We start from the raw sequence: 13,626 nt of genomic DNA, 5'->3' as shown, positions 1-13,626 counted from the left end.
AAGTATTCAGAAAATCAGAAGAGAAAGACCTTCATAAAGTGATATTTTTTTTTTCATTTATTGATTCATTAGTAAGTTCATAAAGATTTGGAAAACACTGAGAAATGTCATCACAATAACCCACAGCCCACGGTTCACATTCCAGTGTTTTCTTCAACCAACAGTCCATAAAACCTCAGAAGTAAAATTACATTTAAATTAGGGGTGCACGATTTATAGGAAAACGATCAAATTCACAAAAAGTGCAATATCGAAATTGTATGGAGCTGCAATTTTTCTGGGGAAGGTGAAATGTGACAAAACAGTATTATAATGAAGTGCTGAATAAACAAGAGAAAAGTAAAGTTATACAACCTTTTTATGGCAAATACATGAACCTTGAACCTTGTATGTTTGTTGTTGTTGGTGTTTTTAATATTAATTTTGTACTTTCAAGGATGTGAAAATTAAACAGCATTTACAATTTGGCTCGACACCGCTCCCCCAGTGCTACAGGGATTTGTCTTGCATATTTCCTTCATTTTCTTCATTTCCAGGTCTGCAGGCTGCACATTGGCCTCAAACACGCATTCCTTAATCCCGGCATCCTTTGCCCTTCTCGTCCTTCAGCCAACAATCATGCATCCCTCTCAGCCTCCTCTTCCTCCTCTATGACAGTAAACGTATCACATTGTTACTAACCAACATCAGTTGTGTGTGATCCTGTACGGACTGAACTAGCCGATCCGCAGTGATAAAGTTCCTTGAACAGGGGGAGACTTTTCGTTTTTACAGAGGACACAGAGACACTGAGGACCCAGAGAAGTTAGCCCAGAACCCGACCCCAGGATAAAGACATTGACTGAATGTGGTGTTGAAGGTGTGGAGGTGGATCAGTGTGTCAGAGGACACTCTGTAGAAGGACAGAGTGCCCGCAGGACAGTCCACATACACTGCTACTCTGTTGGAGACAGAGGAGGAGGAGGAGGAGGGGAGAGGAATGAATATCCCTCTATTATTGTGCCTGACATAGTGACCAACATCAGAGCATTCCAGACTCCATGACTGATCATTTCTTCCGTACTCACAGTCAAATCTATTCTCTCTCCTGCCAACTTGTCTGTACAACACTGATACAGACACCAATCCTTTCCACTCAACCTCCCAGTAACAGCGGCCAGTCAGACCATTCTGACATGGCAGCAGGTGAGTCTCGAAGTCCAATCCGTCTGGATCACCAGGATATGACCGAACCTCCCCTCCAAATGTCGCCGTCCTGTCGTTGTCAGACAGTTTGATCTTTCTGTCTACCCTGTTTGTGTCGAGTATGGGTTCACAGGAATCTGTTGGGCAGAACAAGAAACAGTTATTATTCTACACCCTTTTCATTTATTGACAGTTTGAATCTTGCTTTTAGTGATTTGAATGCGTGATGTCACAGTTTGAATATGGCTGAATGTGTGCTGCTTTATTTTTAATGAATTAAATGAACAACACACTTACACTTCCTCAGACCTGGTCTCAACCATCGGACTCCACCAGGCTCCACCCTGAAAGGGGTTGAACATATATGGGGACACTTGAAGACTGAGAAAGCCAAGCATTCTGTAACATTTACAGACGCTCTGTTGAACACAGTCAAATCATGCTGACTTGAGTCATCAGGTTTTAAACAAGCTTGTGGAGTCCATGCCAGCTCGACGTACCAAATACTGTGATAAATGTTTCCGTCACACCATTACACTGATATTATCATTTGACCCTGACCACCAAATTCTGATCAGTTCATCCTTTAGTCATAATGGACAACAAAAAAATCTTGTTTTGTGTTTCTGAGACATGACATTCACGGGGATGGGTTGCCATGAGGTCACAATGACCATGACCTTTGGCAAACACATTCTAATCAGTTCCTCCCTGAGTCATAGTGGACACTTGTGCCAAATCTGAAGAAAATCTCTCAATGCATTTCTGAGCATTTCATGAAAATAGGCACCTTGAAGCCACAGTGACCTTGACCTATGACCACCAACTACTTATCAGATTACTTGGAGTCCAAGTGAACATTTTCCTCCAGGTTCTGGCACTGAGGCATGACTATGGTATTGCATGTAAAACAAATGCAAAATAGAAGTATCTTGAGTAGTGGTCTCAGATTCTATACCTGAGATTGTCCAGTCTCCAGTGTGGATCCTCCAATCCGGCAGAAAGCTGCTTTACTCCCGAGTCTCCTGGGTGATTGTAGCTCAGGTCCAGCTCCCTCAAATGGGAGGGGTTGGAGCTTACAGCAGAGGCCAGAGAAGCACAGCCTTCCTTTGTGATCAGACAGCCTGACAGTCTGCAAACACACATGTCACATAATGTGAGAGTACTGAGAGGGCTGGAAGGTTGTTGTTGGGGATGCATTAATATTATCACAGATTTTCTTTCTGATCACAATTAAACATCCACCAATGTCCATCAACAGCCTGGAAGGGAATGGGAAGAGATAATACACTGGTTTTAAATGTTAACCAGTTTATGAGTTTATCCATTGATGTAGATTAACAATTAAAATGAACAGGTTGATGAATTCTGACCTGAGAGTTTCCAGTGTGCAGTGTGGACTCTGCAGCCCAGTAGATAACAGCTTCACTCCTGTATCCTGCAGGTTGTTGTTACTCAGGTCCAGTTTTCTCAGACTAGAGTACTGGGAGCCGAGAACTGACGACAGAGCTTCACAGCATCTTTCTGAGAGGTTACAGGTACTCAGTCTGGAGTGACAATAATATAAAGTGGAAAAAAAAAACTATCAACAAAATGTGATTATATTACAGCTGGAGTCTTGAACAATGCGTCAAAAATAAGGACACACTTTTTTCAGCCTAACTGAAACTATCTAGTAAACAGTGAAGAGTTGGTCAATTTGATGATTTACTGTACCTTTAGTTCTTCTCAGCATTGGTTTAAATCCTAAGACTGAACAAACATTCAGTAATTCCAAATCACACAATACCAAAGCTTAATGAGGGATCTCTACATGAGCCACAGGTCATACCTGTGAGCTGGTCATTAGCTGAAGGTTAAATTAGGAAAGAACGTCTTAACTGCAAATTTACAACTCCTAATGGAACATTTGGGAGAGTCTGAAATGCTGGCATGTAAGAGGCCGGTTAAACTGCATAGAGGTAAGAGGAATATCTGAAAACAATTAGGGCAGACTGTAACGTGCACTGACCCCAGAGTTTCCAGTGTACAGTGTGGACTCTCCAGTCCAGCCGACAGCAATCTCACTCCTAAATCCTGCAGTATGTTGTTACTCAGGTCCAGCTCTCTCAGATTAGGGGACTGGAGGCTGAGAACTGAAGACAGAGCCTCACAGCTTCTCTCTGACAGGTTACAGCCGCTCATTCTGATGAGACAATAATCAACAGAAAGAAAAATAACATTTGTGTTTAAATGTAATCCTCTTCAATGATAAATCTGGAGATGGTATGAAATACCTGGATAAGCATTGCGTACATCTGCAGTATATGAGTTACGCACCCAACCTGATAAAGGGGCCTGGCACCCAGAAGTCTCTTATTTTTCATCTTCTCACCCTAACGTGCAGGTTGTGCATGTTGTGCATGTTGTTAGCATTACCTTTCAGATCGGTTGATACTGTATGTGCTCTGACCCTCAAGCAGGCAGTCTGCCGACACAACACTACTCTTTTGGGTGAGGTTGTGATGTTACAAGTGTTGTGTTTTTGTTTTTGAACCTTGACTCTGCCACGGGTCGACCAATTCAGAGATTCAGAAATCTTAACACGAGAGAGGCTGTTTACACTGCACAGAGGTGATTATTTGGAGAAACATTTCAAATGATTTAAGACAAACTACTTGATCTGACCTGAGCGTTTCCAGCGCACAATGTGGACTCTGCAGTCCTGCAGACAGCACCTTTACTCCTGAATCCTGCAGGTTGTTGTTACTCAGGTCCAGTTCTCTCAGATTGGAGGATTGAGAGCTGAGAACTGAGGACAGAGCTTCAAGGATTTTCTCCGAGAGGTTACAGCCACTCAGTCTGACAGGACAAGAATGAAGAAAAAAAATAAGCCAAAAAGAATATTTAAGTTATGATATATAAATTTGGGTACTTACAGAGCTTTCCTGGAGGCTTTGACCACTGGCAGCAGCCTTAGCAGAGCCTCCTCTGAAGCAGTGTATTTGTTCAGGTCAAACACATCCAGATCTTTTTCTGAAGACAGTAAGATGAAGACCAGAGCTGACCACTGAGCAGGAGACAGCTTGTCTGTGGACAGACTTCCTGATCTCAGGTACCGTTGGATCTGCTCCACTAGAGAACGATCATTCAGTTCATTAAGACAATGGAACAGACTGATGCTTCTCTCTGGACACAGATTCTTGTCGATCTTATTATTTATGTACTGGACTGTTTCCTGATTGATCCTTGAGCTGCTTCCTGCCAGTGTCAGCAGGCCTTTCAGACGAATCTGATTGGTCTGCAGTGAAAGACCCAGGAGGAAGCGGAGGAACAAGTCCAAGTGCCCGTTTGGACTCTGTAAGGCCCTGTCCACAGCACTCTGGTAGAAGCGTGTGACTGCAGATTCATGGTTGGTTGATGGTTCTTCTGACAGCAGATTGATACAGGATGTGATGAATGTTAGATGAACATAAAGAGCAGCCAGAAACTCCTGAATGCTCAGATGGACAAAGCAGAACATCTTGTCCTGGTACAGTCCTCTCTCCTCTTTGAACATCTGTGTGAACACTCCTGAATACACGGACGCTTCTCTGATATTAATGCCACACTCTGTCAGGTCGGATTCATAAAAGATCCGGTTGCCTTTCTGCAGCTGCTCAAAAGCCAGTTTTCCCAGAGACACAATCATCTTCCTGCTCTGTGGATTCCAGTGAGGATCTGTCTCAGCTCTTCCCTCGTACTTGACATTCTTCAATTTCATCTGAACCACCAAGAAGTGAATGTACAACTCTGTCAGAGTCTCAGGCAGCTCTCCTCCCTCTCTGGTTTTCAGCACATCATCTAGGACTGTAGAGGTGATCCAGCAGAAGACTGGGATGTGGCACATTATGTGCAAGCTCTGCGATGTCTTGATGTGGGATATGATACTGCTGGCCTGCTCCTTGTCTCCGAATCTCTTCCTGAAGTACTCCTCCTTCTGTGGGTCAGTGAACCCACTGACCTCTGTAACCATGTCAACACACTCAGGGGGGATGCGATTGGCTGCTGCAGGTCGTGTGGTTATCCAGAGGCGTGCAGAGGGAAGCAGTTTCCCCCTGATGAGGTTTGTCAGCAGCGCATCCACTGAGGTGGGCTCTGTAACGTCAGTCAGGATCTCATTGTTGTGGAAGTCCAGAGGAAGTCGACACTCATCCAGACCGTCAAAGATGAACACAACCTCGAAGTCTTCAAGCCTGCAGACTCCTGCTTCTTTGGCTTCAGGAAAGAAGTAATGAATAAGTTCGACCAAGCTGCACCTTTTCTCCTTCAGCACATTCAGCTCTCTGAAAGTGAATGGAAATGTGAACTGTATGTCCTGGTTGGATTTGTCTTCAGCCCAGTCCAGACTGAACTTCTGTGTTAAGACTGTTTTCCCGATTCCAGCTACTCCCTTTGTCATGACTGTTCTGATTGGTTCATCTCTTCCAGGTGAGGGTTTAAATATGTCTTTACATCTGATTGTTGTTTCAGGTCTGTGTGGTTTCCTCGATGCTGTTTCAATCTGTCTGACCTCATGTTCATCATTGACCACTCCAGTCCCTCCCTCTGTGATGTAGAGCTCTGTGTAGATCTCATTCAGAAGGGTTGGGTTTCCTGCTTTAGCGATCCCCTCAAACACATGCTGGAACCCCTTTTTCAGGTTGGATTTAAGTCTAAGCTGACAAACCAGAAAAAGGATTTCTGAATGGAAACACAAAGAAGATCTATAAGGTAAAGTATGTATTTCCTCAAAGAATGTGTATCTGAATGCATTTTCTATTTGACTTATCTTTAAAAACCTCTTACTGCTTTGCAAATAGTCAGCCAGCTCCTCCTGCTTCACTCTCCTTAGGAAGTGCAGAGCGATCTTCAGAAATGTCTCTCTGCAGCTCCTCTTCTGCTCTTCCTCCTCACTGTCCAGCACCTCCTCATCGTCCCTCTGGTTCTCTAAACATTCTGGATAATCTGACCTCAGAACCCTCTTGATCTTCTTCAGCTCATTCTTCACAAAAGTGACAATGTTCTCCTCCAGCAGCTGGAACAGAGTATTATATGAACGACATGATCAAACTAAAATAATGGAACCAAATATCAGATCCATGTTAGAGGGATTGACAATCCACTGTTCTAAAAAGTGCAGTATGCAGATTATTGTCAAGAGAACAGATGTAGAAAATACATGTGTATATGTACAGACCATAAATACAGAGTCCAGGTGTGTTTGAAGATGCTGAGCAGACTGACCACTTGGAATCTTTGAGCACTCCTGGTCAACTCTGTGGAGCAATCATAAATAATAAGCTCACCTTATGTCTACACAGAGATAAACACAAGGTAAAGGTCCAATAAGTGATATTTGGATGTGAACAGTGAATGAAAGATTTTCTAGTCCTACCAATCCTACTGAGAATCAACAGCTCAGTCTGCAGGTGTTTGTAGCTATTAGCTCTATGTTTTGCTTCACCAGCCAGTCTGGTTCAGTCCCTACCATATTGCTCTCCTCCCCTCATTGTACACAGCTGGCCTGGAGCAAGGCACCTAGAGGTTCCACCTGCTTCAGTGGCACTTATCTGTCTACTTGTATTTGACTGGTTGTACTGAGCAGCTCCGCGACTGGATGTGTGAGTGTGAGTCCTCAGAGAACTTCATCTTATTCAGTAAAAGGTTCAACTGGAGATTTAACAATGACGAGTCGGATGAGGACACACCATTTTGTTTTCATTATCAACCTGAAATCCTCACCTTTGATCAACAGAGTGGCGTCCATCTTTAAAGTGTATGGGATGACCCAGAGATCTGTCACTTTTCATGGACACACTGCTGGGTTCAGGTAATTCCAGCTTTCTCCTGATTATAAACACAAAATACATTTTGGATCAATGACGCAGTGAGACAAAATCTGTCAGTCACAATGTACACAGTGTGCAGCATCATTCTAATCAGTCCAGATAATTATTCTTGTTCCGTACAGTGTTGTGTATGAAGTTGTTAGGATACAAAATGTTTAAGATGTCATTAAAAGAGAAGCTTTCCAGTATAGCAGTTATGGGTGCCAAGTATCAGTGTTAATGCTGGTGCCGCATTCTTGACCGAAGGGAAGCCAAGGCCCTTTGGTTGGAGGAAGAGCTTTGAGCCCAGAACCATCAGTTAAAGAAAGCGAGTAAGGATGAAACAACACCTCTGGCTGAGCTTCTGAACATCCTGAGCAACATCTTCCCTAGGCCCTCACAAAGTGCCTTATTAAGTGAAAAATGTCAGCAAAAGCTCCTACAGCTTCTGTGGAAGATCTTCAGAGTCATCTTGTAACTGTGGAAGTTTGTTGACAAGTGTGCCAATGAGGTCAAGCAATAGAACTCTAAAACCAACGATCATTCTGGAGGTTGAAGGAACGATATTGTGTACTCAAATGGCCAAATTCATACACTGGCATGTCAGTGCTGAAAGGAGGGATCCCCAGAGTGCCAGAGTTCCTGAAAAATGAGTACGATCATCCATCATCAGGGAAACATGCAAGAATAAGTGAAATAGTGTTGTGTTTACGTGGACTTTGGAAACATATTTAAGTTCATACCTAACAAGCTGGTGAACCACTGTGGGTCAAAATCATGTCCACTGAAAAGATCAAATTCTTTATTCTACTGGGTATAACTGGCATCGCCCTTTAGAAAAGGAAAATGACACGTGGCACCACTTCACCAAACTGGCCTTTTCTCTGTTGAGGTGAGCATGGATTAATTTTGTGGACGTCCTAACAGCAACATCAGCATCAGTCACAGGCAGTATTTCAATCCAGCAGGTTCTCCAATTATTAAAAAGTACAGGTATTGAAGTTGTAAAAAGGAAGGAGTGAAAGAACGCGAGAGGCAGGGTAAGTTGCTGTGTCTAGTTGAGGAATAGGGCTCTAGCAGTAGTGATAGCTCAGGCAGGAGAAGGCAGCTTCCCTATCATTCCACCTGACAAGGTCCAGGGCAGGAACCTTTCAGGCAGAGCACCTGAGGAGTTGCTGGATGTCATCCCTGCGACCCAAACCACCAGGATTAGTTTGTGGGTTCTGTAGGCATGGACTAGGAAGGAGAGCACACTGTACCCTAACTCCTGACTGCTTGTATCAGACTAGTATTGGGCAGCCCACAGAGTGAATGTGCTTGAATGTGTGAGTTTGAGGCGGCTGCTGCTGAGTTAATACACAAATTACTTTACCTGAGTAAAATCTAACGTATGCGAGCCCGATAAAAACACTTTGTTAGATTACCAGTTTGATGTCCTCACCTTTTAGCTGAATGGCGTCCATCTTTAAAGGATATAGGAATCCCTATAGATCGATCACTCTTCATGGACACACAGCTGGGTTGAGTTTTTTCCAGCATTCTTCTGAGAAAAACATACGATAAATTATGCACTGTATCCACAATGTGGAGAAAACAACTGCAAAGGCTTTAATATTTCTACAGTACACTGTGTATTCGATTCAAGGTAATTCTTGGTTAGCTTTTCTTGGAATTAAATGGCAAATTTAGACATGTTAAAGCTATAATCAGTGCAGTGGGCAGCATAAGCAGGGAAATGACACTGTGGGGTGGACATAATGGTTGAATAGTAACATTGGCTAATTAGAATAAAAAGGGGAGTCGACGTAGTGTCAAAGCAGTGTGTCTATTCCCATATTTAACCTCCTTAGTGTCAGACAAAATCAGTTTGAGACTCAATGCAATAGTTGGCCAACAAAAACAAAACAAAGTGATCCCTCTTGTGACTCATAAACCAGCTTCATGACCTTTTGGACACACTGGATTTATGGTGCATTCCATTGTATGCTAAACAAAAAAAAAAAAGCACAGTATGACACATAACTTTTGTCAGGGGTTGGCAAGCTAATCTACTGTCACTATTTGGACAGATTGAACCTCTTCCACTGGTGAGTATAAATCTAATATATTAGTTAGAAAACGCACTTAAGATATTGATTGAGCTGACCTGGAAAAGTTGGGTGCCTAACTTCTTTAAGGTGATGATCACCACAAGTTGTCGCTATTTGACCAAGTTCAACAAGTGACCCATTGAAAACGCTGCAACTATTTGTTAACTTTGAGACTCATGGAAAACCAATTTCCCTGGATGAGCCACAACAAGATAAAAGAGTGTTTTTGTCAAATGTGCTCTGCAGCACCTGGAGGGGAGCTTCATAAGGGTTAAAAACTCACGACATTTTGAAATCCTCACCTTTGATCAACAGAGTGGCATCCATCTTTAAAGTTATAAGGAGGATCCATAGACCAGCCACTCTTCATGGATACACAGCTGGGTTCAGGTTCAGGATAGCATGGCCTCCGATGGATCCTGATTATAAGAAATTAATCAAGAGCTATGGAATTATGCTTATTTTTTAATGTATTAAATCCATAATATTATGGACATTGCACTGAACACAATTGACTTAAATCACAAATTTCAACACGTTATAACCAACAACATCTAACAACATCTAACCATGTGTCCAACACACAACTCAGCACACAGTCCAGTCCAGAAGACCAGAGTGTGGAACTGTTTAGACGAGTATGAATCAGGACAAACATCAGCAATGAGCTCTGATTAAATCAAACACAAGGTACTTTTACATTTCTCGTTATGAATCTAAATGTAGCAGTTTCTCCCAATACAGATTTGAAATGAGATAATCCAGCCCCAATTTTATACAGACAACTGTGTTGCCCAGATAAATATCTTTGTTTAACATTGAGACCCAAATGCTTTGTGACATGGAGGAGACTCATGGACAATTGAAGATCATATCCTCCTGAAACTGAAACGAGTCCAGTTGCCTATCATACAGATGTTAGAATTAACATGACCTGGTTGACTGAGAAACGTCATCAAAATAAAGATCATATCTCACCTATGACCCTCGGTCTGGCTCTCATGTTCCCCATAAAGAGTGGTTTTAGAGGGTGGGACTCGCTCCTCTCTGTCCTCACACCGATTCATAGCAGACAACTGCTGGGAGAGCATGTACATTATTTTTATACATTCCTCTCAGTCACATGACGAATATTATCATTATGATATTTCCTACATTTTGAAACAAATATCTGAATGTGAATGAATGTTGTTAAATGTCGAGTTCGTCCTAAAAATAAATAATAAATAAATAATATTAAAAGTGTTAAAAAGTGGGATAAGTTTGTAATGTAAAAAGGTACAAATACCACAATGCAACCTCACATTTCTATGTTTTCATTCTATATGGGTTTTATTGTGAACATTTTATCAGTGGCATTTACCAGTACTCTACAAGCTGCTCACACATACTCCAACTCCAGTGCACTTTATTTTGAAGGGTTTGTGGATTGTGTCAGCATGTTACAGACACTTCTGATCCATCGTCTCTGATAAAGACTGCATTATTGAATCAATAACTCAACAGCATTCTGATTTATGGAGTTTTCCAAACACTCTAAGCAAACAGAAACTCTGATACTGCTTGAACTTGAATTAGATAAAGATACAAATGCATTATCAAGTATAAAACACTGGAATGTTGACCGACTTTCTAAAACAACATGTGATAAACAATCACTAACGGAAGAAGATATTTACCCAAAGGTTTACTCCACATGACTCCAACTTGTGGTAACAGCTATTACAATCAATAGGAAGACATTTCATCAGAAGTTTGACAAAAGAAAGATTTTTGGAGTTGGGGGACCACCATGGCTGCTGATGGCAAATAGTCTGAAAATAATGTTCCAGATTCCAAAACTAAGGGAATACATTTATCGTAATGGGTTGGACTAAAGTTAGTCTAAAGCTGTAACAGAGAATTAAACAATGCCTTAAAGAACAGTCAAACCAGACAGGGTCATTTTTGACCCCAGAGGACAAAAGGTGTGTGACAATCGGACATCTTACAGAGAATTTGCTGAATTGGTAAATCTGACCCCATGACACTGAACACGAACACATTCAAACATCCATGAAGGCCTAGTTGTTCCACATTTACAAACTGCTCATCTGTGATGGCTTATGATGATAAGTGTGATGAATAAAACGTTTTTCATGATTATATAGGAAACACGAATATCAAAATAAGTGACAATTAAAAAATCTTCGATGATTTCTCCAAATAATTAATATGTCCAGTTTGTCCCAAAGGCTTTCAAATAATGATTAGATACAATCCAGTGACATGAAGCTTCAAAAGAATATTTCACTTTGAGGTTCTTTTGTAGCCTAAAGCTACTGAGCACCCTTTCTCTTCATGTTCAGTCACATCACAGTTTTGGCTAAATAACTGAATCATTCTCCAGATGACAAATATCGAAGTGCTAGTTCATACAAATACTGTATCTAAAGAAATATCTGATTAGGTTCACGTTATCATTGTTAACTATGCACATAAAACTATATCATTCATCTTAACTGTAAAAACCAGAAACTGTATTAATTTCATTTCTAAATTAACAAAAAGACTTTCCTTCTGGACAGATACCAAATACCAAGTGTTTGTGTTTTATTTATTTGTTCCTTTGCCATTGTCTGTTGACTTGATTGTGTCCATTTTTTTATGGATAACAGAGCAAGTAAACATTTTCGTTATGAAAGTTGAAATTTGATTTATATACTCTGAAACAGAAAACTCATTTACTTTAATTATATTTACTTATTTATGTTAATTTGCTTACTTATCGATTTGGGTTTATGGTTTTATTAGCCGCGCTGTTGTTTTCACTTGTGTTCCTTTTCTCCATGAATACTGATGTGAATTAAATGAATTAATGAATTACTAATGTTATAATAAGAATTCTATATCATATGGTTCAATAAAATTGTTCAACCAAAAGAAACATTAAGTATTCAGATCTAATACTTCAATAAAAGTGCTAACATCACACTACTGCTGCATTGCAAAGTGACGCATTTAAAATGTTACCAGATCAGCAGCATGCGCTCAAAGTATCAAAAGCAAAATTACCCATGGTGCAGTTAAATGGTCCCCTCAGTGATTTACAATCATATACACTGGTCAGCAATAACATCAAAAGGACTTTGATTAAAGGATTTTTTTAAATTAATGACACTGATAGTCCTGTTACAATACAGTGTTCTGCTGGTATTCATGTAGAAGCCACTTGATATCAACCACTCACCCAAACGCTGTTGTAGACCAAGCAGACCCCCCCACAGCAACACCAAACCCCCGATGGCTGTGGCCTCCTCAGTGGGATAATGCACCCCGCCACACTGAAAACTGTTCAAGAATGGCCCGACGTACGTGACAAACAGCTCAAGGTGTCGACTTCACATCATAATTCCCACCCACTTCCAACCGATCAAGTCTCTCTGGGACAAGTCTGAGCAGAGGAACCAAAACTAAAACAGTGTGTGGGTGTGTGTGGTACGTGACAAGTGGCAATTACGTGAATACCACAGGACTCAAAATTTCCTACCAGAACATTGCATTGTAATGAGATAATTGGTGTCGTTCATTTCCCGTTAGTCCTTTTTTTGTTGTGGATGATCTGTGTTCGTTTTTGGGTTAATTTTGCTGTCTCATTAACATTTATGTTGGATTTGACAGCTGTGGATGTTTAAAGTGGAACGCATTTTTCCTGTGAAAACCAAGCAACTCAAAGAAGTCAACTTGTCCTGCATTAAAGCAGCCTGTTCTCAGCTTTGTTCAGATGTATTTTCCAGCTAAAAACTGTCAAATAACGACGTGGAGTAAATCATTATGCATTCATTAATGGCGAGAAGCACTTTTTTCCCAGCAGGAATTGAATTTACTCAAATCATCGCCATTTACAATGACAAAACTAAACACAGAGAAGCAGCGTTCAGTCACTATGCACCACATATCTGGAACAAACTCCCTGAAAACTGCAGGTATGCTCCAACTCTCACCTCTTTGAAATCAAGGCTAAAGACATTTCTGTTCCGAATTGTGCACTACATATAAACTTGCCTTGCCCATTACAACATATATCATATATGAAAAACCTGTTTAAACCCATGACCCCAGCATGAGTGTGCAGGTATGCAGACATGGAGGAGACTCACTACTCTGCTAATAATCCTGTGTTATATGGAACCAACTTGTGATGGACATTTTTTTACTCAAATGTAGACACGTGAATTGAAGTCTTAACGTGACATTTATATGGCATTGTTTGTTTATTCACCCCTCTCTGAACTTTCTACTTACATGACCTCCTCTTTGAATACAGACTCAGTAACTGTTGCAGAAATAGAGCGTTAAGACACATCCACAGAGGAAAATAAATACCAAGCTTTCCTCTTTAACAAACCTGTGTTGTTGCTCTGCGATTGCTCCTCTTGTACAAGATTAAACTTGGTCAGCCTTGAGCTGGCCCCGATCTCCTTCCTCCAGTTTTAAATGATCTAATAATTATTTTAACCCAACTGACTTTAATTGAATCCACT

At 41.1% G+C, this 13,626-nt stretch overlaps 1 protein-coding gene across 1 annotated transcript; it reads right to left on the bottom strand.

Annotated features, from left to right (window-relative positions):
* Positions 1-50: 50 nt before the first annotated feature.
* On the bottom strand, positions 51-13,443 carry LOC115573370 (NLR family CARD domain-containing protein 3-like). The gene is made up of 14 exons (XM_030404121.1): positions 12,333-13,443; positions 10,082-10,179; positions 9,406-9,522; positions 8,455-8,556; positions 6,928-7,032; positions 6,383-6,461; positions 5,992-6,220; positions 4,104-5,886; positions 3,853-4,026; positions 3,197-3,370; positions 2,559-2,732; positions 2,144-2,317; positions 1,483-1,529; positions 51-1,322 (listed from the first exon to the last, which is right to left on the bottom strand). The coding sequence occupies exons 2-14, from the start codon at positions 10,168-10,170 to the stop codon at positions 769-771; spliced, it is 3,801 nt and encodes a 1,266-aa protein (XP_030259981.1). The 5' UTR covers positions 10,171-10,179; positions 12,333-13,443; the 3' UTR covers positions 51-768.
* Between the last annotated feature and the right edge of the window lie 183 nt (positions 13,444-13,626).

This window comes from Sparus aurata, chromosome 21, assembly GCF_900880675.1.
Source record: "Sparus aurata chromosome 21, fSpaAur1.1, whole genome shotgun sequence".
NCBI lineage: Eukaryota > Metazoa > Chordata > Actinopteri > Spariformes > Sparidae > Sparus > Sparus aurata.
This window is presented reverse-complemented; position numbering and strand designations above follow the sequence as displayed.